The sequence below is a fragment of the Fusarium keratoplasticum genome, chromosome 6 (genome assembly GCF_025433545.1).
Source record: "Fusarium keratoplasticum isolate Fu6.1 chromosome 6, whole genome shotgun sequence".
Lineage (NCBI taxonomy): Eukaryota > Fungi > Ascomycota > Sordariomycetes > Hypocreales > Nectriaceae > Fusarium > Fusarium keratoplasticum.
The window spans coordinates 1,862,934-1,890,111 of record NC_070534.1 but is presented as its reverse complement, the minus strand read 5'-3'; the positions used below and the strand labels follow the sequence as shown (position 1 = coordinate 1,890,111).

The 27,178-nt window shown below is 53.2% G+C and overlaps 8 protein-coding genes across 8 annotated transcripts; 5 read left to right on the top strand and 3 right to left on the bottom strand.

Annotated features, from left to right (window-relative positions):
- Positions 1-437: 437 nt before the first annotated feature.
- On the bottom strand, positions 438-1,842 carry NCS57_00854700 (malate dehydrogenase; the record flags this gene model as incomplete). The annotated part of the gene is made up of 3 exons (XM_053058358.1): positions 438-1,276; positions 1,470-1,587; positions 1,789-1,842. The coding sequence occupies 3 exons, from the start codon at positions 1,840-1,842 to the stop codon at positions 438-440; spliced, it is 1,011 nt and encodes a 336-aa protein (XP_052912189.1).
- A 1,263-nt stretch (positions 1,843-3,105) lies between these two features.
- NCS57_00854600 (Zf-C2HC5 domain-containing protein) lies at positions 3,106-4,689 on the top strand (the record flags this gene model as incomplete). Its single annotated transcript, XM_053058357.1, has 1 exon — positions 3,106-4,689. The coding sequence occupies one exon, from the start codon at positions 3,106-3,108 to the stop codon at positions 4,687-4,689; it is 1,584 nt and encodes a 527-aa protein (XP_052912188.1).
- Positions 4,690-6,206: 1,517 nt separating this feature from the next.
- On the top strand, positions 6,207-7,947 carry NCS57_00854500 (uncharacterized protein; the record flags this gene model as incomplete). The annotated part of the gene is made up of 2 exons (XM_053058356.1): positions 6,207-6,848; positions 6,943-7,947. The coding sequence occupies 2 exons, from the start codon at positions 6,207-6,209 to the stop codon at positions 7,945-7,947; spliced, it is 1,647 nt and encodes a 548-aa protein (XP_052912187.1).
- An 870-nt stretch (positions 7,948-8,817) lies between these two features.
- NCS57_00854400 (uncharacterized protein) lies at positions 8,818-9,708 on the bottom strand (the record flags this gene model as incomplete). Its single annotated transcript, XM_053058355.1, has 2 exons — positions 8,818-9,474; positions 9,526-9,708. 2 exons carry the CDS (start codon positions 9,706-9,708, stop codon positions 8,818-8,820), a joined length of 840 nt encoding a protein of 279 aa, XP_052912186.1.
- Positions 9,709-11,994: 2,286 nt separating this feature from the next.
- On the bottom strand, positions 11,995-12,739 carry NCS57_00854300 (uncharacterized protein; the record flags this gene model as incomplete). The annotated part of the gene is made up of 4 exons (XM_053058354.1): positions 11,995-12,177; positions 12,228-12,292; positions 12,412-12,673; positions 12,731-12,739. 4 exons carry the CDS (start codon positions 12,737-12,739, stop codon positions 11,995-11,997), a joined length of 519 nt encoding a protein of 172 aa, XP_052912185.1.
- A 3,195-nt stretch (positions 12,740-15,934) lies between these two features.
- NCS57_00854200 (Rhodanese domain-containing protein) lies at positions 15,935-17,843 on the top strand (the record flags this gene model as incomplete). Its single annotated transcript, XM_053058353.1, has 7 exons — positions 15,935-16,127; positions 16,181-16,373; positions 16,424-16,547; positions 16,603-16,693; positions 16,745-16,805; positions 16,853-17,213; positions 17,262-17,843. The coding sequence occupies 7 exons, from the start codon at positions 15,935-15,937 to the stop codon at positions 17,841-17,843; spliced, it is 1,605 nt and encodes a 534-aa protein (XP_052912184.1).
- Positions 17,844-20,838: 2,995 nt separating this feature from the next.
- On the top strand, positions 20,839-22,629 carry NCS57_00854100 (Peptidase S53 domain-containing protein; the record flags this gene model as incomplete). The annotated part of the gene is made up of 1 exon (XM_053058352.1): positions 20,839-22,629. One exon carries the CDS (start codon positions 20,839-20,841, stop codon positions 22,627-22,629), a length of 1,791 nt encoding a protein of 596 aa, XP_052912183.1.
- An 899-nt stretch (positions 22,630-23,528) lies between these two features.
- NCS57_00854000 (uncharacterized protein) lies at positions 23,529-26,683 on the top strand (the record flags this gene model as incomplete). Its single annotated transcript, XM_053058351.1, has 2 exons — positions 23,529-23,654; positions 23,753-26,683. 2 exons carry the CDS (start codon positions 23,529-23,531, stop codon positions 26,681-26,683), a joined length of 3,057 nt encoding a protein of 1,018 aa, XP_052912182.1.
- Between the last annotated feature and the right edge of the window lie 495 nt (positions 26,684-27,178).

The following is a 27,178-nucleotide window of genomic DNA, read 5'->3' as shown; positions in this document are numbered from 1 at the left end:
CTCAAGCATTCCCAATATTTAGCTAATTCTTCGCAGCTACCTGATAGGCTGAGGGCAACACTCATGATTCCGTCAACATAGGTGTCATGATCCATGTTTAGGGGAAGCAACGCCAAGATGGCCCGTCAGGACTTGACAGCAGACAAATCATCACCGGCACTCAGATATTGGGTATTTTTTCATTCATTGCTATGGTACAGACAGAGACCAGATCTCCAAGTCTATGGCAGTGGTAGAACAGCGGGAAGAAAAAGATGATGGGTATATCAATCGCTCATACACCCCCGTTTTCCTTTTTTCCCAATCCTTACACGAACGGCATCCGTACACACAGTGACAGACAAATCGCCCTCGTCCTTAATTTTTCCCATTTTCACCACATATCCCAATGTCTTACGCCAGGTCATTCTCCATCAACTAGAAAGTTGGGAGCGGATTTAGTTGCCGGGGTTGGAGGCAACGAAGGCAACACCCTTCTCGATGTTCTTCTTGAGGTCACCCAGGCAGGCCTCGACGAGCTTCTCCTCGTTGGCATCGACCTTGCCGATGGGGTGGATCTTCTCAACACCCTCGGGGCCGAGCTCGACGCGGGAGCTGAAGAACTCAATACCCTGGTCCTTGTAGAGAGGAGACTCGACAAAGGCGGGCTCGACGACACCCTTCTCGCCCTGAACGGCGCGGAGGATGGAGTCAGCCATGCGGGCACCAGCCATAGCCATGGAGAGAGTGGCAGAGCCAGCACCGTCCTTAGCCTTGACGACCTCGTCACCACCGAACTGGACACGCTTGACGAGCTCAGCGTTGGAGCTCAGGTCGGGGTGGTTGCTCTGGGAGAAGAGAGGGACGATGGTGACACCGGAGTGGCCACCGACAACGGTGATGTTCTCGTCCTTGGGGTCGGTGCCCTTGATCTCGGAGACGAAGCGCGAGGCACGGACAACGTCGAGGGTGGTGACACCGAAGAGGGTCTTGGGGTTGTAGACACCCTTGGACTTGAAGACCTCGGCGCAGATGGGGACGGTGGAGTTGACGGGGTTGGAGATGATGAGGAGCTTGGCCTTGGGGGCGGACTCGGCGGCGGCCTTGGCGAGGTCACGGACGATGGAGGCGTTGGTGTTGAAGAGATCGTCACGGGTCATGCCGGGCTTGCGGGGGACACCAGCGGGGATCAGGACAACCTCGGCGCCCTTGAGGGCATCAGCGAGGCCAGCGGGGCTGGGCTCATAACCCTTGACGGTGGACTTGGTGTTGACGTGGGAGATGTCAGCGGCGACACCTGCGGGGGAACAAGGCTGTTAGCTGAGATTGATCTAGATCGGGATGAGGTGGCATGATGGGTCGTCTGGGGCCTCGGATGAGCGAGGTGCGAGATGGCCAGTGCGTGCGGGCGTCGCTCAGCCGAAGCATGATGATTGCAATCGCTGCGGGCAGCAATCGAAAGATTGTGCAATGAGGGTGTCGTTACGTACCGGGTCCGCCACGGATGTCGTAGAGAGCGAGCTCAGTGACACGGGGGTTGAGCTTGAGGAGGAGGGAGAGAGGCTGGCCGATACCGCCGGCAGCACCGAGGACGGTGACCTTGGAGAGCTACAAGAGGGTCAGCACGAGAAGGTTTTGTGAGTGAAGAGATTGCCTGGTCTTTGGCCATTGCGAAGCTCATGAGGTCGTAGGAAGACTTCATGAGGCTCCGGTGACGACCGGGCCGGTCTCGCTCGGTGAAGGGGAAAAAACGGCGAGCGACATAAACAAGTCGCAATGCAGGTCAACGGGAGGAGGATATCTACTTACGTCTCGCGCAGTGGCGGAGAAAGCACGTCGCTGGATACGAGAGGCGGCGAACATTTTGGCGATTTACTCTTGAGAGTTCTAAAGAGTCAATTGGGAGAAAGAAAAGGACGAGGGATGGAGGGGGGGAGAAGAAGAGGATGGTTGAGGCTTTGGTGATGAGCAGTTTAAATACGGGGAGGAAGAAGCGGAAGATGGGGGGTGTGGGAGCTCCAGCAGCGCTTCGAGGGGCCCAGATTATGCCTCTTGGGGTTTAGCCTGGTGGAGGGGCATGGCGATGAGTGGCCGGGCGAGGTTCGGAATTTCGAGAAAGACACGGAGCAACGGACGCGGCAATCGATGCTGCATTGGTCAATATCCAGTTGATCAAGCGGCATGAATTCGGCTTCTGTTTGATCTGAATTATTGTCGTCACAGGTTTTGTTTAACCTACGTCAATTGCTCCGGTATTCCCGGTTGCAGCTCTTCATCAGGGCTTGCCACTCCTCCGGAGCACCCTCATGGTCACTTACAACGAGACCGGCAGAATGGCCAGAATTGCTTCTTTCAACAAAACTGCCAGCAATTGGCGCGGTAACCAGGCACAGGGCAGTCCTCACCGCAACCTACCGACGAAGAATGGTTTCATCCTGGCCACCATTCAATAGCGAGAAAAAACCTGGGGGAGGGGTACAGTACAACGGTAGAGAGACGGATCGACAATGAATGGGCCGGGCAACGGTGGACGGAGGACGGCTGGTTGGCTCCGTCCAGACTTGATCCTCCATCCCTTCATCCGTGAATTCTGCTAACATGGACCGGATACATTTTATGGATACCATCTCTCGACTAAGCCAAACACTCACCTACCGCTCACCTGCCACTCACCTCCTGCATGAATGGTCATGCGTGGGGGCTCTAGTTCCTCCTATGAAAGCGCTCATGCTTCAACACACGCAGCATGCAGGTGCGCGCTTCAGCAGAGAGAATCCGAACATCCACCATCAACAAGAATCTTGCATCCAACCTGACATAAAAATCTCGCACACTTCTCGGGAACTGTTCCCGTCGGGAATATCTGAGGTCCCCGGCCACGTGGTTCACCTATAATGCAATTCTCGGCCACCTCGGCGAGTGACTCAGCGAAGATGCGAAATTCTCTAGGGTAGCCAACTTTTGGAGGGGCCAGAGATGGTGGGGGAGCTCCAAGCTCTCTTTGATGCACGACGTCAATCAAGATCTTGATCAAACAACTACACACGACTAGAAAATTGTACCCCGACCCCCGAATAGACACAGAAAGACTTAAAAGTCCCGTCCATCCGTTAATACCTGCGCGCCATGTCCCTCTCGCAGCTCTCACAGCTGTTACCTCTCCCCAACGAGGAGCTTCAGCAGGTTCTCGATTACGCTTCGACCCTCTCCAAGCCTGAAGCTGCAGAGCATCTTGGAAACCTCCTTGGCGACTCTCCCCAAGCTGTCGAGTTTATCTCTTCGTTCAATGCCCGGCGACAGGCTGCAGCGACAGCAGGACCATCGTATTCCAGCGCCGCAGCACCCCCCGAGCCAGAACCAGAAACCATAGCGCCCGTGCCGAAAGCGAAACGACAACCGAAGAAGAAGAAGGCAAACATCCACACACCCCAGGCTAGGAAGGTTGGAGAATATGCGGCTCCTTCAGGCACTTCATACAGCAAGAAGGACCAGGATCTAGACTACATCCCTCAAAGACCAAGCGCCCCTAGCAGCAACAATGCGTCGAGATCCAACACACCGAAACCCGAACCCAAGTCAGTTGCGAAGCCTCCACCGAAGCAGCATGTTTCAGCAGGCTATCTCATTGGAGATGGACCTTCGAAACCCAAGCCAAAGTCGAACCCCGTCTCACGGACCTCAACTCCAAAGCCATCCGCAAGTAGCACCAAGGTGTCTATTTCTGGGGGAATGCCCATGGCTGGTGCTTCAACTGCTATCTCAGACTTGGATGCTGCCATTAGAGCGCTCGAGATTTCGACGAATCCCTCTCTTGATAATGTCAAGTCCAGAAAGTGCAACTGCGTTGCCACAAGACATCCTCTTCAGGGTGCAGCACCGAACTGTCTTTCTTGCGGCAAGGTAATCTGCATGAAGGAGGGTTTGGGACCTTGCACCTTCTGCGGCGCTCCGCTCCTGAGCTCAGAAGACGTACAAGCCATGGTGCGAGAACTCAAGGATGAGCGAGGACGTGAGCGAATGGCAGCCAACCGTGAGGCCAACCGTCGACCAGACGTTGCCAAGACACCCGCCCCATTCACTCAACCGCGCGGCAACGACGGGCTCTCATTGAGTGACGCCGAAGCCAAGGCTCGCGCTCACCGCGACAAGCTACTCAACTTTCAGGCACAAAACGCCCAGCGAACTACGGTGCGCGACGAGGCAGCCGACTTTGATGTCGGTGGTGCGCTTACGGGAATGGGCAGCATGTGGGCGACTCCTGAAGAGCGGGCTCGTGAGTTGAAGCGCCAGCAGAAGATCCTCCGAGAGATGGAGTGGAGCGCACGCCCAGACTATGAGAAGCGGAAGCAAGTTGTGAGCATTGATGTGGTAGGCGGCAAGGTTGTCCGCAAAATGGCAGCTATCGAGCGACCTGCTACACCCGAGTCTGAGGAGGAAGATATCTACGGCGCGGAGGATGGTGTGCTTGGGGAGACAACTGGGAATAAGAACGGTGGAAGAAGCGGTGGAGCGTTCAGCGGTAACCCGTTGCTGGGCTCACTGATTAAGCCAGTATTCGATGCGAAGGGGAAGGGGGCCGAGGTGGAGGGAAGGGAGTCAAGAAAGAAGAAGGGATGGCAGCGTGTTCAGCATGATCTGGATAACAACGAGGGAATTATCCTGGACGGAGGAGTTTATGGACACGCTGGGGATGAGCCAGAATGTGGTTGAGCATCTTTGGAGGAGTGCTGCTATTTAGGAACAAGATAGTGATACCCGCCAGTTGGTGATACCCACTGTTTGAGTGTTTGCATGAGCCGTAGCGAAGAATGGCGGCTGTTCTAGAGATGCGCTGTTTTAGCGGATACCCAAAGTAGGGTTGAAGGGAATAAGCGACGTGGAGAAGGGGGTCATGAAGGACACAAATGTCTAGAACATATTGAAGGTATGATAAGAGCCATTGCAATTCCCTGACGTTAAATAAATTCTAGAAACATTTGTTTTCTTCAAAATTGCCAATATCTCAACTTTTGCTCAAGTCTCATACACGTGCAGTCTTTGTTGACATCTCATGATGGTGTCGCGGGGCACACGTGACTTCGTGTCATGAACGTTTATTATGGTCCAAGCGTCATGTTTAACCGGATACGGGACGTGGAGGGGCACGCGAAGAAGGGTGGGAGGGACAAGGATTGTAGGTGAGGTCATTTGATTGACGGGAAGCCGGATCTTGAATCAATTTCTTTATTCTTCTGCCTGTACCGAAGTAATTTAGAAACTGCGTATATGTGTCTATAACTTGGGTAATCTGTCATAGGCAGCAGGCGAAATGTCGGTGCCTGTCATCTGTCGTGTCTGAACAGTAAAAGCCTCGAACAAAAACCTTGCAGCGCCACGCGGCCTTTGGTTTTTCAAGATGCGTAAGTCGGGATGAACAGGGAATATTTTCATCCCGTCTATGTCGAAACGAACAGTCCCTTGTTGCCAATAATTCTCGGCTATTTAAACAAAATCTCTCTCCTCGGTGACGAATTCAAAATGCCATTGTGACTGGAGCACACGACCCTTGTGTCCTTGTGCTACGGTGATCCCTGATGCCTCCCGATGGGCAGAGCGTTCTAGCGGAGGAACGCGCTGCGGCCACCCAGAGAACCACCCGTGGGACCGCTAGAGTTTAGTGCTTCTTCAGCGGGTTGTTTCCTGCTGGCAGGGGCTTGGGGGTAGGGTTCCATCCAGGTTTTTGGCTTTGGTCCGAGTCGAGTCAAGTCGCGTCCACACCAGACCGCGTAAACCAAACCACCAACAGCAAGGCAGCATCTTATCCCTATTGAGCGGTTTCGCCTGGGGATTTCATCTTGGTTTTTAGACTGACATCTTTTCATCTTGCTGCATATCCTCTTGGGCATCATTCTTTTTGCTGTACAAGTGTCTACTTGTCGTCTGCTCGACACTTTACAACATCAACAAGAAAACAATCAACATCGTCACTTCTCCCGCCCTGGCCAAACCCAATTGTTTTGCCCTTGTCTCTGGCCTAGCTCCCTCGGCAGCCCGGATTTCCCGCCGCGCGGTCTCTGTCTAGGCCCTAGACCCCGTCACCCTTGGGGGGTCCATCCACCCTCCACTTCAGTTCTACAGTACAGTACAGCACAGGACACGGGAGACTAACAAGGTCTTGGAGGGAATACCTACACTCTTTTTTTAAACCCTCGCCACGAAAACCTCATCGCGGCGTCGGTGCCATCGACATGACTCCGGACCGGCCTCTCGGCGAGATCGCGCTCAATCCCAATCGTGTCACGCTCCCGCCGCCGTTCAAGACGGCCGATGCTCGACCCGACGTTACCTCTGAGACAGTGACTGGAGCGCGACGAGGTGGGGATCTCGCGGCGCTGGGCCCGGCCGACGCGCTCTCGCGAGTCTCGCACCAGATTGCGTCGACAAGACCTACAGCGCCTGTTGCTGCTGCTGCCGCCGCTTCAATAGCGAAACCACCACCTGTCAAGGCCGTCGCTGCTGTCGCCGCCGCTACCATGCAGCGCAATCCATCCCTCGACCGTGACGATGGCTCAACCCAGAGCCATCCCCTTTCAACCGCCGGCTCCCAGGACACCAACATGACCGCCTCGACCGATCCCGCATTCACGCCTCCTGCCAGCGACGCCGGCACCTGCGCGCCGGGCCCCTCGAGCCAGGACAGCCAGTTGCTGCAGCTCTCCGAGATTGCGGCCGCGCAGGACAGGATGGACACGGAGGCTTTGAGTTCACGGAAACGCATGGCCGACGGCGAGGTTAAGAGCCGGAGAGACAGCCAGAGTCCCGTGAAGGGTCATTCTAGGAATCCGAGTGCTGTGAGCAGGACGTCGGCAACGGGAGGATACATTGGAGAGGTACGTTGCTGCTCTAGACGCGGTATACTTGGACCCGCGTCGGGATGCATGTATCCCGCTTTGGACTACCTCGCGACTAACACGCTGCCTGCAGTTGTCCGCCGAATTGAAGACGCGTCTCTCTTATGCCATGATCAAGGTTAACCATGGCTGGCAATCTAATTCTTTGGAAGAGGTCGAAACCCTTGCTTCTCACGCCGCATCACCGACATCTAGCACCTCTACCGTCCACCGCCGGCAGGGTTCCTCAGCAAGTCCTCGAATACGCCTCAACCCCGCGCCCTCCTCCTCAGCTCCTCTCCCATACGATTCTGCTCGCCAGCGTCGAAAATCCAATTCACCTCCAAGATCCTCATTACCTAAACCAACCCTTGCTCCTCCTGCTGCAATTCAACCCTCTCTCAACACGAATGTCCCTCGCTCGAACCCGCGCCGCAACTCCAATCCTCACCGCACTCCAACACTACTATCTCATTCTCACACTGCTTCTCCTCATACGCCTGCTCAGCTGCCCACGTTACAGACTGGATCAAGATCTCGCACCACGGGTGACCCCATGCTCTTTTCACCGCATCAAAATGTTAGGGAACAAGATGCCATTGAGTCTCTACTCTTCATGAGTAGTCCGGGGAACTCGGCCAACCTGAAGCATGCCTTCTCACCAACGGGTTCCCCAGGACCAAACCTTGGTGCAGCCAGGCCATTGGTTCGGCATGCTTTGCCTTCAGGCCCTAGGAAACCGTTGCCGTCATCACAACGGCATGCACAGCCAACCAGGAGGCCTGGCTTTGACAAGTCCCCTATGCCTCCACCTCCAGGTTCCCCAATGGACCTGGACTCACCACAGCAATCTTATGGCACGCCAGGCAGGGGGACGCCGAGGAGGCGTATGAATGGTGGTAGCAGCCATCTAAGGGGTGCACTGTCACTGCCCAGTGGCCTAGGTGGAGGAAACGGGACGGCAAGGAAAATGTTGCGAGACGAAGATATTGAGAGGATGCTCGACCAGGCCGCTGCAGAAGCGGCAGATAGCTCTGACGACGAGGAGATTCAGATTCCTCCACCGAGGCGAGGTGTGGCAGGGGTCATGCAAGCATAAGTTGACTTGTTTCAACTGGATGAAAGGATCACGTCTTGGCTACAGCCTTGGGATTCGACACCGAGGGGGGGAGGTGAAACGAAAGTCATCTATTCGACATTGCTTGAAACCGGCAGATGTGGGCTTGTTGGAATTATCATACGGCTTGCTTGAGCCATGTCTGGCATCCCGTGTCTCTTGGTTCGGATGGGGTGAGACCCATGTTTCCCTCCAATAATGATGACGACTGAGGATTTGTCAAGCTGGGTTATACGCGGATTTGTCGGGGCATGTTTGCTGCGTTTGGGTTGGGCTGGGTCGAGGCTTTGGTATTAGTTAACTGGGAGCATCTTAATGGGGTTTTTTGTCTTGAAATTTTGGGAGCGCACTGGAGGGCAGGCAAATTTGCTGTTGCGTTTGCATGGAGACACGAGACAAAGAAGGGACTTGCATGTTTGTCTCCCGCGAATCTTGGGGAATCGCGTTGGGAAAGTCGGCGTTTTACTGGGTCTTGTGGGTTTACTCTATAGGATCGTGGGCAATGGCACGCTTCTATAGCGTCTCACATGGGGTCTCGCAACTATTTGCTACGTGAAGATGTTTACTCTCCTGTCTGGTAGGTTGTTGATGACACTGACTGAAGTTGAAGGTTGCTACACAAAAGAAAGAAGGCATTGTTTTGATGCTAAGCTGAGCCACTCAGGTTCTATCTCAACACGATATGTTCTTCAATCCCATGGCAAATTCATCTCTTGATATCATACAAACGCCCAATGTCCCAGTTGTGTCTTATTCTTGCTTATGATACTTGTTATCATGGCATCGCGTCTTTTGACGATGCCGTCTTTATATCTCGGTAGAGCTCTTCATCCTCTTTTCATGGAACGGTCTTTACCAAGCTCTCCCAACATGTGAAGGCCTGATATACTCGGCGATACTTATCGCGATGGAGCTCACTGGCCGTGAAGACCCAGACACACTCCCGTGTACACCCAGATAGGCACTCTGCCCTCGACTCTGCCTGGTAATGAGCGGATCGGCCCCGCTCGTCCTATGGCTGATGTGTGTCGTCCTGTGTTCCAGCTCAGCCCAAGCAGCCGCTGACCTTCGTGCCCTGGTTTCCTGATCCGCGGCCGCCTGCTCTAGGAAGACTGTGTAATCATTGTTTCCGTCACGATCGCCGTCGCTGCTGGCTGCGATGCTGCGTGAACGGGCCGTCAGTGCGGCGAGAGCTTGCTGGCGATGGTGTGAAGCCCCCTCTTCAGACTGCTCATCATCCTCGACAGCCGTGATCCGGTTCCCGCTGGGTGAGCAGTTGAATGAACAGAGCGTCGTCTCGTCGGCTTCCACCATTACAGTTAACCTGTTGGAGGCTGTCTTGGAAAAGTCTGCCGCCGCATGACGTGGTACATAGGCTGCACCCTCGTATCCTGGTGGAGAGGAGGCTTGGGCTGGAGTGTTGTCTTCAAAGTAGTTGGCTGAGGAGGCGGACCAGAAGCGGGAGGCTCGACGGGAGATACGGGAGGCTGTAGTTGGAGGAGATTCAGGCTGTGTGAATGTGTCAGTCACATCTTCATGACTTATAGTGCATGCCTCTACCTCTTGGAAAGCTGCTTGTGGCTGTTCCTGAATCACTCGATCTTCGTCATCAGATAGTCGCTGCGAGCTGGGACGACGAATAGCACTGAGCGAGAATCGACGACTGATGTTTGTAAGAAACGACTTTTTAGGACTCTGGTCCGTCGGGACCGACTTGGAACGAATAGAACGACGAGGCTTCATATCTTGAATGTTAAAGTAAACGCTTCAAAAAATAAATGAGACAAGAAGAGAATGAATGACTAGAAACAGAGAGTGAGACATGCAAGCCCACCCCGTTTATATCCACTCGCTCTATCGAAACCTATGTCCGTTGAAGAATATAAGCTTTGGGCCCGGTCGATCCCGCTCGGTTGACCCTACGTCTGTGACACGCCCTCGAACACTCCTTGAGTACGCCACTTTCCCCTTTGCTCTGCATGGTGGCTGATCGGTTCAAGGTCGATACTTGGATTGGACGCTATGGGACATGTCTATCACTCTGGGGCGGTGCGATTGCGTTGTGTAGACGAGGGCGAGTGTGCGCGTAAATCCGGTATCTGGTATTATTGAGTGAACCTCCAAGAATAGTTCCTACGATTTGAGAAAAGATCAACAGAGCAAGTATTCTACACATCAGACATCGCCACATGGCCTCCCGTCAAAACACCATCCGGCCCGAACACCTGGACCAAAGACCCGGGATCATCTCCCACCCTGGCTACACCATGGTTTCATCTCCCAGCTCCAGAATCGTCAAAACGGTCCTCGTGAACCCTCTAGTCTGACGCCTCCCCATCTTCCACATCTGAGGGGAAAAAAGAAGGAGTAAAGCTCTTTCTACTCCGTGGAAAAAGGAGTCTCTGACCTAGGAGTAAAAAGGTTGGCGCCGCGTGGTTTGAATGCGGAAAGTGGGCTGGGGCGGGAGGCACAAAGTGGAAATGATGGAGTCCGGGGAGGGGTTTGGAAAGGGGATAGGTATGTGAATTGTAAGTATGGGAAATATTGGGAGGAGCTTGCGTGGCGATGAGGGTATTGATACGAGTCTGTCGTGGCCGATGATGTAGGAATCTCCCCAGATCTCATGATAGCCGACCTTGATCATTACACTTTTAAGTATCTGTATGGCTTTAAGGCGATGATAATACTATGTCTCTCTAGGTCTTGTCTTCCAGAACACGCACATTGCTTCTCGAAGTCCTCTTCGTGTCCCATCACAACTAGACAGCATCATCGACAGTCTCGACCTGGGAAACATGTCCGCTACAGCCATTCAAGAAGCCATGATGTATTCTCCATCAAAGCCCCATGGCTCAATCAGAACATTCCGTGCTTACTCAAATCAGACTCGCTGCTCGCTATCAAGCCTAGTGATCAGATCCTGGGGAGGCTTTACCTATTACCAAGGATCGACAATGTTTCATTCCTCGCTTAGACCGTCTAAACAAATCAAAACGTGGTGTTTATAGCCGAGTCGAGACCCACGCCACCAAGTTTCCGTTTCGAGGGGAGCCCCGAGATGCTAGTGATGAGTCCGTCACCGGATTCATCCAAGGCTCTATCTACCCCAACAGATGGATCGATACTGTTTTTTCACCTGCGAATATGATGGATTAATGATAGCGAACAGTCAGGATTTTGGATCAAACCACTGGATGGCATTGCCAAGTCATCAGAGTCGCAAGACACTCATTGTGTTCATGCTGTCCTTGGAATGCGGGCGGAGCCACCCGAGTTGCCTGCCAACACAAAGAGTTGTGATCGACGGTTATGGAATGGGCTTTGTCTTGTAGCCTGCTATGCCAACTTGGGGACCTAGCCGGCACTTGTGGCCGACAAGCCGTTACTGGCATTCGACTGACGACAGTCATTTGCTCTTGGCCAGTCGGCATTTACGAAGCCCACAGAGTGCTCCGAATTCTCGGCCACCATTACCTCATGAACCATTCCTCCCTCACAAGGCTGACCCTAACCTCTCCCACCAACGTCTAGCAAGAAGCCTGAAGCCACCTTCGGGGGCATGTCTCCTCGAAGCGTAGAACACATGGACCGCCAGCCACATCAAAGATTGCCACGCGTAACCTCAACGAGCAGAAACAGTCATGATGGATGCACTACTTTGTTCTAGAAGAAATTAGTCCTCGTGCCTGATTCTGATCTAGACCTCGATACTACGGAGGTGGTGTCTGAGCTCGCCCCGGCTATGCCATGCCTATACACCTCGCAACGGAGAAGCCGTAGGCAGGACCATGTCTAAACGCTCAACCCCAGTTTATTTGAAATGAATTGAGGCTTTGGATGGGGGATAGTGGGAGAGGAGAGGGCGAACCATTGATACGCTTCTCTAGTAATTACCTGAGATTCTGAGAGCTGTGATAACTTAACATATGACTACGATCATCATGATAATAAATAAGAATTAGACCAGGTATCTCATTGTATTACCTAAATACTTGCATCCACACTTGGCATTAGGTATGCCCTATCTTCTCACGCTGGCACCATTCCACCGCCACAGCCGGCACCTCCCTCCCCGGGGTCCTTGTCCTCGGGCTTTCGCCCGGCGTCTTTGGCCCTCTGGCCGGGCTTCCGGCCTCGGCGGCGGCGGTTCTTCTTGACCCCGGCTTGGGGTCTGGCCGGGGGAGCCTGCTGTCTCATCCGAGACATGATAGCCTAATTGGAGAAATTAGCACTGGAACACCGGGATAAAGAAGATAACTTACCGAAAGGTCGGCAAGAGTGGTGCCGGGGCCAAGCACCGCGACCGCGACTTGCCCAGACAAGACAACTAGAATATTATATTAGCTCGTAGCTCAAACAAATAGCACACAGGCTGGGCATGTAAGTACGTACTATTCTAAGGTGCCGAGCGGCACTCCTCTGGGCGATGCGTGCCCATTTTGTGACAATGGGGGTACCGATGGCGCCCCCAAGCGGCGTTGGCAGCGGGAGTGGGAGCAGGAACGGGAGCCGAGGCAGGGACGACGGGAGCGGGAGCGACAACATGGGCATGAGCAGGAGCAGGAACGGCAGCGGCGGCGGAAGCAGGAGCGGCGGCAGCGGTCGAGGGAGAGGAGGAGGAGACAGCGGCCACGGAGGCCGAAAAACTGTTGGGGCCGGAGCCCACGGGACCAGACTGATCAGGAGCCCAGTTGTTGCTTGTCTTCCACTGATTCTATATAAGCTCATTGCTTTGCGGCCGAAGTCGGAGCGGATAAGAACTCACAGGTTCCATGTTGATGAGTTGCTGGAAAGCAATAACATGTTCGTAAGTAAATCCAGTTTATCACAAAGAAGTACTTACAGAAAAGGGTGGGAGAGCGAGGAGAAGAGTTGAAAAATCACCCTATCATTCCAAGTTAGTACTCTCAGAATGCGGAGTTACATGAGTTGACAGATGAAAGGGGGCATATATCAAGTCAAGCGAAAATGCGCGTGAGGGCGGCGGGAGCAAAACAACAAAACTGAACTCAGGGCGGGATACCACGCGGAAGAGAGAGAGAAAAATAAGCGAGAAAAGAGATAAACGGAAGCAAGCACGAAATAACCGGCGAGCATGTATTCACATAGACGGGGGAAGGAGAAGAAATCTGGAACTTACAGAACGGGGTTGGTGATGATGAGAGAAGAGGAAGGAAGGAGGGAGGGGGACGAGGAGTTTATCAGCATAAAACTCATCACAACCTCCTACTGGTCAGTTGCGTGCGGTGCCAGTGTTGCTTCTTCCATTGCTTTACCAGAACATCATCATAAGGATCATCAGGCAGGCCAGAGCGGGGGGAGAGGAGGCACTGAGACTCCGTATTAGACAGAGAGAAACGGCGACGAAACCATGAATTCGGATTGAAACGTCAAGTGAAAAGACTAAAGAATGAAGCTATGGGTTGGCATGTTCAATTCTAATGTTCAACTTCGTCCAGTTGCTCGTTGAGCCAAAGTTCTTCATGCCAACCATTCGTTGTTTGAGACTTCAAATGGCCGGACCAGTTCCAGAACCAAATGCTGGTCACCCAGTGGTCGCAACACGTCCTAGAGGAACTTCGTCCGGCATTCGCCATATCTCCATCCCGTAAACCAAGTCCTTTCGAAGTCCTAGTTTCGGGGAGAAGCTGCTGTTCTATTAGTCCGTAACGTTGACGACTCGCTTAGGGCCCCGTCTGTCTTGGACCTCATTCAACAAAGAGAGCCTCTTCAAAGTGTGGACAGGCGTGGGAGAATGTAGTCTTGGATAGTGCACGCATTGTCTAAAAGTGTTGGTGATATCGCTAGCTAAAGGATAGGTTCCAGTCGCGGGAAGGTAGGCCAAAGACTGCGTGCACCATTTCAGAGATCCGTGGCTCACAAGCGGTACCTCATTTGAGCGCTTGGGCTATAGTGCAATCGGAAAGGCGTTGAAATCGAGCCATTGGGAAGAAACAGCAAGTGGAGGGGAGCAACAAGGTATCACTTCACCTCATTCTACGCTCGCCGGTTGCATGCCCAGGGGCGAGGTCTTGTGCTTGGTAACCACACCGTGTGTGATTTGAGGTGAGATGACAACAGTCCAGCCGCAGGGGACTTGCTAGACTCCATAACAAACTCCAATTTAAGTAGAGAGAAAGAAACTTCTTGTTCTGGTCGTCAATAGGCCCAAGCTGCTGAGATTCACCATCTGAAGTTGCGTCGACCGCTTTCATCAAATCACTAGGACAACGTGGCCGAGTGGTTAAGGCGATGCCCTGCTATCCTGCATATCTAGGCATTGTGTTCGCACGCGTAGGTTCGAATCCTGCCGTTGTCGCTTTGTTTTTGCCTTTTTGAACAATCTTTTTGCCATTATCTTGTGTTGTTGCGTCGTGGTGTTGTGAATTCATTGACTTTTGCCGCGTTGCGCTGGCTTGCCCGTTTGGTGGTTGTCTGGCAAATCCTCACCTCCACCTCATCATAAACGTCCTCATAAAATGTCTAACATTGGAGTAAAAAGTGGGTCCCAGGCAAAGTGACCCGTCTCTTCTGGATCTTCTGACCTTCCGCCCAGATGAATAGGAAAGCCACGAAGGTGCGTCAAGCAATTAGTAAAACATCCATACACATCTTGTTTGTTGCCGCTCTTCTCTGCAAACGAAGCCGGCTCGACGTGTGTGGGCCTTGACCTGGGCCTCGGTTCTTCAACCGAGTTGAGGTCAGCTGACCGTGCACGGGACTTCATTGGAGGCGGGGCCAACTCCCCGAAAATTGCCTCTGCGGCAGGATGGCTTTTGGCCAAGAGCTGTACTCCCCGAAGAGCCCCTCAATGTTGTCTTGTATATGAACTTCATCCAAGACACGTATGTTTGCATCTCTGCTCGACTTGTCGACTTTGTTGGGAAACACCCTCAAGACTTCTCCAGAAAAAATCTTCCAGCCTGGCTCGGGCTTACGGCCTCTCGTACCACAAACTCCGCGCCATGGAACTCCCACTTTCGGTCGACCACTTAACATGGGCCACTAAGACACCGGACGCACTATTACGGATCAACTACCGCCATCATTACTTCCATGCCGGCTGCATAGTTTCATCTCAGCCTTTTTACCTCAAAAGACTTTGTCAGATTTCCCAGGGCGTCCCGTCACGACCCCCGCTCTGGACGCCTCGTCGAACCAAACAGGCTTGGCCCTCCACCGCCGGGTCCAGCTGAAGGCATTACGAGGCCGTGATTTGTCCCCCGTGGATCGATGCCCGTTCATTGCCTGCAGTCCACGACTCTAGGTCACCCCTCGAGCATCCACTCAGGCTCGTTTGTGCACCGCCAAACCGCCGACAGTCTCCACCCTTGACAAGTTCTCGACTCCACCACCGATGGTCCGAAGGACGCGACGACGACCCGAAGCCGCGCTAACTCGTCGTTTTGCGAATCCTCCCCCACGACATTGGTCGGCCAAGGTCGATGATCCCGGTTGCCCTGCCTCTCCGGCTCGCCCGCGGACACCTCCGCTGGGGTTTCGAATGCATCATGCTGCTCCTTTTCTGCTTCTAGAGCGCTCGCTATGGGGGGTCTGTCAGGTCTCACATGCGGCTTGCGTGGTTTCTTACCCTGTCTATGCCTTCAAACCAATAGGTGATTTCCCCGTCCCACGATGTGCTTCAGTCACCCCCAAGTTACTAGGGGAACCCGGAACGTTACTTTGACCCATCATGACTTGGCTGTTCCGCCACTGACCAGGAAGAGCGTGGGTGCAAAGCCTGGCGGGGGAACTTGACGGATGCAGTTTTCATTGCTCAAAGCTTTAAAAATCTGTTTCATCCTCGTCCTCTTCTTCGTCTTTTTCTCGTCTTCTCCCTCATCATCCTCTCAGTGTCTGCCCTACGCCTGAGATCCTCTGCTCCAAGTACCCTCTTGTTCCATTTACTCAAGATACCCTCTGCTTTACATCTTCATTGACCCTCTAAGGGTAGCACGTAGTTCTCAACATGACTGGCTCTGAGCATCTCAACGTCTTCAAGGGACCCAACTCAGTCCGTGACTATTTCGACCCCGAGCTCTCACCTCCTCTTCCTCTCGTCGAGATCCCTGACTGTCTCAACCCCTACCGTGATGATGGCGTGCGCATCTATGCCAAGATGATGTCTATGCATCCGGCCACCAACGTCAAGGTGATGCCAGGTTGGTGCCATGATCAAGTTCTAGTGATTAAAGCTGACCTTTGTCCGTCACAGCTATGAACTTGCTTGAGAAAGGTGTCGAGCCCGGCAAGACAAAGACCATCGTGGAGAGCAGCTCAGGCTCAACCGTCATCTCCATGGCCATGGTTGCCCGAGCCTTCCACGGCATCAACGATGTCCATGCCTACCTCAGCAACAAGACAAGTGAGACGAAGCTGCGTATGATGCAGTTCTTTGGTCTCAATGTGTAAGTCGTCATTCTTTGTTGCGTGTGGAATGCCTCGCTAATGGTCCAAGCACCCTCTTTGGCGGTCCTGCTCAGCCAACTCCCATCGATGAGCGAGGTGGTATCCGGGCTGCTGCTCGTAAGGATGCCGAGTCAGAGTCAGTGTGCAGCCCAAACCAATATGTCAACGACGACGTAGGTAACCTCTTTTTTGGCCATGGGGATGATACTAATGTGGTTGGCCTTTTAGAACTGGAAGGCCCATGTGCGATGGACTGGCCCTCAGATCCACCGTCAGCTTCCAGAGATCAACGTGATTGTGGCATCCATGGGAACTGCTGGTGAGTCCCCCAACTTGCCCATGTTGGTTTAGTAACTCATTCCGTGCATAGGAACCATGACTGGCCTTGGCACCTATTTCAAGCAGGCGAAGCCTTCCGTGTACAGAATTGCGTACGTTTACTGCCCTGTTTATGTCGGGTGCCCACTAACACCAACAGTGTCTGCACGAATGCTGGAGAGCGAGTGCCTGGCCCAAGAGAGTACTCCCTGATGGGTGAGGTCGAGTTCCCGTACCTTGCTGCCCATGATGCGCTTGAGGAAGTTGGCGCCACAGACTCCTACTCCTTGTCCCTGGATCTCACCCGACAGGGAATTGTTTGTGGTCCATCATCAGGCTTCACCTTGAAGGGCCTGTTTCAGAGGATCGAGAAGTTCAAGCAGGAAGGAAGGTTGTCGCAGCTGGCGGGCCCAGATGGAGAAATCCACTGCGTCTTCATGTGCTCTGACCTTCCTTTCCAGTACTTGAGCGAGTACTTTGAGAAGCTTGGTCCCGAGAAGTTCAGCCCCATCCGCAACCAGGTAGGTCACCTCCTAAACTCTTGTTGAGTCATTGCTGACTGGGATAAGCGCCTGAGAAATATTGACCTCTACCGATACGACGATGCCTGGGAGCTCAACGCTCTAGCCGCCTTGTCCAGCTACTTCACTATTCACCCTCTGGGTACTCACGACACTGTCCTCTCATTGGCTGCCCAGATCGACAAGGCCCTCACCCCATTGGCCAACACACAAATTCTCGACTTCCGACGCTCCTCCGATTATGACGCCTTCCACCTACCCAACTCTGTCAACATCCCCCTCGAGACATTGCGAGATGGTCCATCTTGCGGTAGTCCATTTGCCAATCCTGCAGATGACTGTGCCATGCTCGAGGAGTTGTGGCTTGAGCTTGAGGCTCTGTTCACCGTCAAGGACAAGAGTGGCAGCCGTAACGCCAGCGCCGAGGCTTTGATGGCCATCCTCCGTGGCAAGAAGGTGCTGACTCTGTGCTATGATGGTGATAGTGCCAGAGTCGCCAACAGTGTCCTTCGGGCCAAGGGCGTTGAGGCGGAGAGTATCCGCGGCGGATACGGTGCCCTTGCTGAGCTGCATATGCCCTGCAATGACACATGCAAGGTCGCTCCTCTGCCGATGTCGGTCGAGGTTTAAACCATATTTCCTTTACGTGTTACAAAAAGCTGCCATGAGCAGTAGCATATTGGCTTTTGCTTGATTTTGATTCCAGAGAGCAGTGGGCTTCTGGGTTTCTTTGCATGATATCGGGGTTCACCCCCAGCCAGGACGTGCAGTGGGCGTCTGTGGTTGGAGACATGAGGAGCTCGTATTTGGGATACGCAGGATTGTTTTGGTACTTTATTCATGACTTACGATCGATCAAGGAGCATGGGTCTGGAAGTGCAGTGGGCTTCTGAGATGACGGGGCTTCAACAAGTCTCAACCGTGCAGGGGAGGACTCGAGTCCAGAAGTGCAGTGGGTTTCTGGGATTCGACCAAACGATTTCAACCATCGAAAACTTCAATTCAATAAGATTGGGTATTCTGGTAATCCCTGGCCTTTGAGGCCTCTTGCAATTGTACTTGTGACGCTCAAGTGACTACTCAACTCTGCCTTGCGCTTTTTATAAGATGGCGCCTGAACACGAATATATACCTAAAGGCATATAAACTTGTAATAATTTCAAGCCAAATCTATGCTAAAAGTAGACAAGCTTAGCATAATTCTAAGCCCTTATGATAAGGTAAATCACTTAGCATTGTTTCCCTTTACTGTGATGATAGAAAATCACCCTCTAGGTGGGCCGCGAGTAGACGACTGAGACGGACACGCGACAACACTAGAGAACGGTGTCATGAAATCGTCCGAAGTGATAAGGGCCGTCTTGTCCACACGGACGACTTTCTACGAACTGCTCAGCAAAGTGCGTAATCGCAGGTTCACTTGAAGTTAGGTAGTTCCCTCCTCTCACTATATGGTATGGGTTGATCGAGTGCATGGCATACTTACTGGTCAAGGCCAGGCATTGACCTTGCCTTGCGATGCGCCATTGACCAACGACTGAATGATAAATACCGGACGAAGCGTGCTCATCTATGTCGTGTTTGACAGCTGTGGATTTCGCCAAGTAACTTGCACTTGAGCAGAGGAGCTTCGGGAAGATTGATAGGGCGTACATGTCATTCATTTCTTCCCTTCCTCCAGTCGTTCCACTCCACGACTTGCTCTTCCGATGTGCGAAATGCTTTGGAGAGTAAAAAAAAAAAAAATTGGAAGAAAGGACCACTGGGTATGGCGCATTCCCAGAATGATAGGGCTCGGGAGCATCCCTTCCTTGCCTAACCATCATCCTAAAGTCTGGGGGAACCGGTTCCAGTACGTACTTCTCAGCATCCAGCAACAACAACACCAAAATCTCAACCACCACGATCACGACAACGACAATACCAAAAAAACAAGAAGCAATTGATGTAAAAATGCAAAAATATATCGACAACGGCAGGATTCGAACCTACGCGGCCGAAGCCACTGCATTTCTTGGATCCCGAGATGGGACAGTTCGAGTGCAGCTCCATAACCACTCGGACACGTTGCCTAGCTTGTTTGATACGAATACGGCTTGAGATTGTACTTTATAAGGGCACTGGCAGCAATCGCAACGCAACCTGATGATCGCGCGCCTCAACACTGCCTGCAGTGAAAGATGAGAGTGCTTCGTCTTAATCATTCGGTCCCGTGGTCTTGATGTTTTGATGGAAGGAAGACTTAAAATTTCCCTCATCAGCCTCTGATTGTACGAGCGGCAATGAGAGAGTCCATGTAGATCTCCGAAAACCTAGCAGCCAAAGTTCACGAGCCCAATACCCTCCATCTAAGACGAGGCTGTTGATGGGCGCAGACTTCAAGTACAACGACGTGTCGAGGCGATAATGTTGGTTGTTATTTATGGTGCCATAGACCATTAAATCCTTGGATATTCAAGCACGGAAGTCCATCAAATGCAGAAATGTCAGGGCAGCTCGTAGTTGCAGCTACCATGTGGTCTCTACCTTTACACATCCGGCTGGAGGGAAAAAAGAGACACCAGTACAACGAACCCTTTGGCTTATCCTCCCATGAAGATAGTTAAAAAAGTATAGTAAAGCTAGGCAAAAGAGCTCTAAAGTATTGTCTTTATCTTTAACTATTTTATATAAATTTTATTATTATTATTGAGAGGAGCTAGGTCACCCTCTTGAATGTTCTGGTGTCCCGTGTATTCCAAGATGCCGAACAAAGGGAATTTCTCCTACTGTTTTCTCCAATGTCGGGAACAACCCCCATCCGCGTTGCTGAGATCGTCCCTCCGTCACTCCCCCCAGTCTTGACAAACAATAACCATGTTCAATGTCTGGATTACAATGCCGAACAATCCCATGTCTGGGAGCTATTATTAGGCCGTGCAAGTGCTGCTTACAACCATGCGATTCTACCAACACCGATATTAACTTTGACGGCGTTTCCCCCAATCGCTATTGACCCATCCGGATCCGAAACAACCAAGGCCCACGAATGATGCAAGCAACCCACTGAATGCGCGACGGTTCTAATAAAAAAACGAGAAAGTATCCATCACACGTGTCATAGGTCCTTTTGTCATGTCGCCACCAGGCATTGTGTCCCTCCCCAAAGATGCGCTGGCATTTGGAGATTGCGATGCGCGAGGGAGCCACAGAAAACGCTGCCCTCGTAACCCAGAGAAATGAAGTTTCACATTTTGACAGCCGGGACCCCGTTTCTAGATGCCCCTGGTGATCCATGACGGCATGAAAGACGATCCCCCCCCTTTGGCCTGTGGAACCAGAAAAGAGTCCTTTTTAGCATAAAACATTCCCGTTGGGTTGCCCAGCTTTTCTTGAGCCGATGTCGTTCTGGTTCAAGTCGCCAAGAGGTAGAAACGCCGAGCGGGTAGGAATGTAAACTCAATTGAGTCAACATACTACCGATTCCGATATAGTCTCATCCGAATCTTTTCAACTCCTAGCAGCGGCTGGAACCGAGTTTTGAGTCTTTTTGGGATATTTCTCTTCCTACACGAGGGCTGTTTGGCTGTCAAATACGGCCTCTTCGCCTCCTTTCTTCTGCGGCCAGTCACCTATAGCAGGAAACATGAAGGCGATATCACTTATTACAGCCTTGGCGCTGGCCGGCTTCAGTGCCGCCAAGTCTATTGTTGTTGAAGACACTCCTATCCTCCCAGATGGATGGAAGCAGGTTGACGAGACGGTCGATCCGGACCATGCACTGAAGCTGTCCATCGCCATGCGACAGCCCGATATCGATAACCTCAAGACAAGACTTCGAAGACGAGATACCTCCTCCGGAAAATTCACACAGGATCACCTTACTCAGAAGGAAGCCCTCGCACTTCGAGACCCCGACCAAGCAGACATCGACGAGGTCCTCAAATGGCTGAGGAGCAAGGGCATGGCTGCAAAGGCCACGCCTGACAAGGACTGGATTCACGTCAAGACCACCATTGAGGCAGCCGAGGATCTTCTCGAGATGAAGATTGGCTTTTACCAGTTCGAGAATCAGGATCCCGTCCTCCGAACCAGAGAGTACTCAGTGCCCGAGTCTGTCGCCGACGCCATCAGCTTCATCTACCCCATCGCCAACTTTATGCGGCCCAAGAAGGAACTCACTACCCTCGATGAAAAGTTCAATCCGAGCATGCTCATGAGCTTGAACCTTGAGAAGCGCGATGTGGCATGCAGTCCTGTCGTGGTTCCCGAGTGTCTACACAAGCTCTACAACATCAACTATCCAGCTCACAACGGATCCTCCTCCATTCGCCTGGGTATCGCCGGCTTCCTTGAGGAGTACGCCAACTACCAGGATAGCGACGAGTTTCTTAAGACCTTTGCTAAGCCTCTCTACAACGCTCACTACAACTACTCAGTTGAGCTGATCAACGGTGGCGAGAACTCGCAAGTCCTCTCGGAGTCTGGAAACGAGGCCGCGCTGGATGTCCAGTATGCAATGGCACTGGGTTATCCTACCAACATCATCTACTATCTCGCGGGCGGACGGGGACCCAAGCTGGACGACAAGGGCGATCAACTCCCGGAAGAGTACAATAACAATGAACCCTACCTAGAGTTTCTCGACTACCTTCTCGATCTTTCAGACGATGAGATCCCACATGTTCTCTCAATCTCATATGCCGACAACGAAGTTTCAGTCCCGCGAAAGTACGCCGAGCGTGTGTGCTCTTTGTTCGGTCTCCTGACAGCCCGCGGCACATCGGTCCTCGCAGCGTCAGGCGATGGAGGCGCAAAGGGTTCCAGCAACTCGAGTTGCCACACCAATGACGGCACCAACCAAGACGTTGCCATGTCTGTCTTTCCCGCGACGTGCCCTTGGGTGACGAGCATCGGCGGCGTCACCGATGCCAAGGATCCTCCGGTCGGCGCCGAGTTTAGCGGAGGCGGCTTTTCGCAGTACTTTTTGCGCGAGAAGTGGCAGGATGCCGACATCGAGAGCTATGTGAAGGCATTGGACGGTCACCTTGACGGCTTCTACAATGCTAGTTATAGAGCAGTTCCGGACATTTCGGCTGTGTCGACCAACTTCATCACCAAAGTTGCTGGTTCAACGCAGGCTGTTCGAGGAACAAGCGCGAGTACACCTGTGGTCGCGGCCATGATTGCTCTCATCAACGACGCTCGCGTGCGCAAGGGCAAGGATGTCCTAGGTTGGCTGAATGAGGTGCTGTACTCTGATGAGGTTCGAGCGGTTCTCCAAGACATCACGGGCGGGCAGAGTCTTTCGTGCAGTTTCAAGCATGGTGGCGGAACTCCTGGAGGATGGCCTGCGGCAAAGGGCTATGATGCCATCACAGGGCTGGGAGTGCCGTATGACTTTGAGAAGCTGTTTAACGTGCTGGTAGATATCTGAGGACGTATAGAGTAAACACTGCAGACTGTACAATAGAACACTTACCCATATACATAGACCACCTGTTCAACTCAACTGTGCCATTGTGATCAAGGTGATGTGATGGTTCGTGATAGGTGGAGCTTCGATTGGATCTGAGACCCGGCAAAGCCAAACACGCCACCCACTAAAACGCTCAAGAGATCCATGAGGATAGGGCCCTTGATGGTGCGATAATCGCTGAGGGTAGGCCCCAGCCTCCGGCGGTTTAGCGGTCTGCCGCCCCTCCCACACCAGGACGGCCCGGGGCCTCAGTCCGGGCAATGAGTTCCTTATCGATAGCGGATCTGCCCAGCCTCTACCTCTAGCTAAGAAGCGCGTCACTGGACCCGACATCAACAAGAGCGGGCGGGCACTTGGACCTTGGACTGCCGTGGGCCTAGACCATTATCCTATCGCGTTTTTGGACCTGCTCTGCTCATCTTTTCCTCACCCACGGCTACAGAACGAAGAAGAGACCATTCGGACCTGCTTGGACTTCATCTCTTTTGAATTATCCCTACTTCTTTGTTCCGGGCGATCGCTCATCTCAAAGCCCCTGCCGGCGCGGTCTTCTCCGCTTCGCGACCCTAGCTCCGGGCCGCATCTCCAACTTCAAACGCCTCCATCTTTAACCCGGAATCTCACTCCACCACCACCACACACCCACACGCAGCACCTCACTCTTCGCCGACGCCTCTGCTTCCGGATCGCCAAGTTATCGCGAAAACACAATGACGACGAGGCATCTACTTGACCTTTCATAAGATCGTGGACTCGGCTGTCGATTTCTCGCGACCGCGGACGAGGCCCGGCCCGCTTTCTCCATATCGCGACGCGGTGGGCTCTTTGCAAGAGCTTCGCCTTCCGCCCACGATACCATGCCCACCACTCACGTTGGGCCCGGGTCCCAAGAAGCTTTGCAGGATATCGCCAATGGCCTACTCAAAGCCCGCAAGGTCGTTGTCGTCACCGGCGCTGGAATCAGCACAAACTCGGGTATTCCTGTGAGCTTCTTCCACAAACGCCCCCGCTCTTCGCACCTCGAGATCGGGGCCCTCGCCTCCATTGCCGGATCGGACGACAGGATTGCTGACTCTTCTAGGATTTCCGCTCCGAGAATGGTCTTTACTCGTTAATTCAGGCCCAGTTCGACGCGGCGGCACAGCAGGCGCGTCAGGCCGGAGCGCAGAGCGATAACGAATCCAGCGACGCCGACAATGGCAGGGCGAGCAAGCGAAGGAAGCTATCTGTGGACGACGCGCCTAGTACGGAGGAAGAAACAAGCATCATCAAGGACGAAATCGAAGTGCAGGGCGAAGAATCAGACCCCGACAGCGAAGTCATTGCAGATACGATTCAAGTTGAAGGCGAACCCGACGATCAAGAGGAGGCGAATGGCGGTCGACTCCCGCTGGTCAATGCCAGGACAACTCGCTCAACCATCGTGGCTCAGCCCATGACTTCTCCTCTCTCCTCGCCTCCCCCCGAGGACCTCAATATCCCGCTCTCAGCTTTCCGAAGATCGCGTCACGACCACTTGGCCGACGTTGGCGTTCCTCCCAGCTCGTCACCTCTCTCGTCACCACCTCCCATTCTCTTCGACCCATTCTCCTCCAACATGCCGTCGGAAGGCAGCCCGAGCCGGCGGTGTAGCACATCGCCCTCCGAGGTCGACGACACACCCCCTTCAAATCCAATCAGCTCATCACAACCCAGCCTTGGCCCCGGTAGGAATACATTACCGAACATGAAGGGCAAGGATTTGTTTGACGCGTCGATCTGGGCGGATCCTATTCGAACGTCTGTGTTCTATACTTTTGCGACCACCCTGCGACAAAAAGTCAAGGATGTTGAGCCTACTAGCTCACATCGCTTCATCAGTCATCTGAGGAATCGGGGGAAGCTTGTCCGCTGCTATACGCAGAACATTGATCAGATTGAGGAAAAGGTTGGCCTGTCGACCTGTCTCAGTGATGGGCCTGGTAGCCGTGGACGGTTCTCACGAAAGTCGACAGCCAACTTGAATCAGCTGAACAAGATGGTTGACGAAGTGGCTGGAAGTGCAGAATCCAGCTCTTCAGAAAAGCCTCAACATTCCTCAGATCCCGAGGCCACCAGGTCTCAAAAGAGCCAGTCACAATCAGATGGCACCACGACTCCACCACAGGGCGAGCCTGATCAACCTCAATCTCAATCTCAACCAGAGGCTTCCAAAGCCCCGGCCAAGAACGCTCGTCGAGAACTACCCAAGTCAGGTGTGGAGTGCGTCTTCCTCCACGGCTCTTTAGAGCTCCTGCGCTGCTTTCTCTGTGGACGCGTCTGCTCATGGGATGATCAAGACCGTGAACTTGAAACCATGTCTGGACAACAACCCGAGTGCCCTCACTGTGTGGGTGCCACCACCGCTCGAGAGGAGAAAGGCAAGCGAGCCTTGGGTGTTGGCAAGCTCAGACCCGACATTGTGCTTTATGGCGAGGAGCATCCCAATGCTCACTTGATTAGTCCGATTGTGACGCACGATCTTGCTCTTTGCCCCGACCTCTTGCTCATCCTCGGAACCAGCTTGCGGGTCCACGGCCTCAAAGTCATGGTCAGAGAGTTTGCAAAGGCGGTTCACGCCAAGGGAGGAAAGGTTGTTTTTGTAAACTTCACAAAGCCTCCCGAGAGCTCATGGGGCGACATCATTGACTATTGGATCGAGTGGGACTGTGATGCGTGGGTGGCAGATCTGCATGACAAGGTCCCCAAGCTGTGGCAGGCACCCGAGCCTCCCAAGCCCAAGAAGAAGCGCGAGTCGAGCGGTCTCACGGAAGATGGGGAAAAGACCGAGACGAAACGGCCACCTGCAGCGTATCCCGTGGCTCTCCGGGATACGAAGGCCACAGGGGCGTACTGTACGCTCAAGATATTGAAGGAGCTCCACAGAATATCTGGACACCAGCCCCCAGCACGCAGGGCATCGATGTCTGCAGCCGTGGTTGAGACGACAACTGTGACCACAACAAGCGCAACAGCCGAGAACAAGACAGAGAAGGCAGCAGAGAAGACGACAGACACTCCAGTATCTGCATCTTCCGAGACTCCCTCGTCGAGCTCCCCGAGCAAACCCAACAAGCCTAGGACTAGGGCGAGACGACCTCGCAAGTCTGCTCCTGCAAATCTGGGACGATCCAAGGCGACCCCGTCAACTCTGAATCCGAATCACGGGAGAACTCGACGTAACGCTGAGCCAGTCGAACCTCCCCAGCCAGCAGCGCCAGCACCAGTCCCAGTCCCAGTACCATTTGAGCTCACAAACCCCATCATCACACCTGAGCGACTCTCTCTTGTCAAGAGCTCGATTCTTGAGTCGGTCAAATCAAAGCCGCGGGTTCGCAAGCGCAAGAAGATTGACGGAGAGGAGGTGGTGATGCCGACGGTTGGCAAACGCCGGACGACTCAGAAGAGTCCCGAGGTAGTAGAGGCCGAACTGGGCCCTATCCAGCTTCCCCCGTTGAAACCCCAACCGCCAAGTCCGATCTCTTCCCCTTTTGGCAGGCCAGTGCCTATGGAGCCCTCGCTGTTCGCCCAGGGCTACAGCACGCAGAACAAGTGCTCGGAGACGGGCCAGTTGCAGTCAATTTCGCCAGTGTCGACTCAGAAGGAACCATTGACATCGATGTCGATTAACATGCGAAGACCGATGCCTTTCACCAGGAGTCAGGCATTTGCCATGGGGAACTCATCAGCTCACCAGAACCCGTCAACTCCTCCCCAGGTGGAGAAGCCAAAGGATCTGTGGTTTGCGACACCAGAAGACGTGAGCATTGTGGTGAAGCGCGATAGCACGTTGGAGGAACGAGAGGCCATCCTGGCGCTTACGAGGCTAAGCCAGGGTCACCCACGAGATCCTCCGGCGGCGAGTGTGTTGGTCCCAGAGACCAGGGGTGTTCAGACGCGATCATCGGCGCGATTGATGGAGCTTTGCTCTGCTGCGGGAAACGCTGAAGGGGAGTTACGATCCTGGGGTGGGAGATGGAACACCAATAGATAGGTAGAGGAGGGAGGTGTTTTGCTTATGATGGACGACAGGTCACACCGTCTTACTTGGCTTTTATACCAGCGATCAGAGATATACACATACTCGGGACAGGGAGTCCTCGAGAGCGAGCGTTGATGATGAGGCGTTTGGGGGGAGGCAAGATGTCAGAACTTTTCTTCTTCTTTTTTTGACATGGGATGGATGCTAGGATTCATCTGCAGAGGCACGATGACAGGACAGGTCCATCAACTAGACAAACAAACAACGGGATAACGGATATTCGATCAGATGACTCTTTCCAACTTGAAATGCTCCATTATTAATATCCAGTAGTGAGTGACTCTTTATCTAACTTAAGGACGCTCTGAAGCGGGTACCGACGGCCCGCAGCAAATAGAGTCGAGTATCACAAGGGCGTCGTTGACGCTCAAGAGGTGGGGTTGTCGCTTTGGGGTTAGCAATTGACTCACTCACTCGAACCAGCTGAGGGTATAAGAAGAGCTCGAG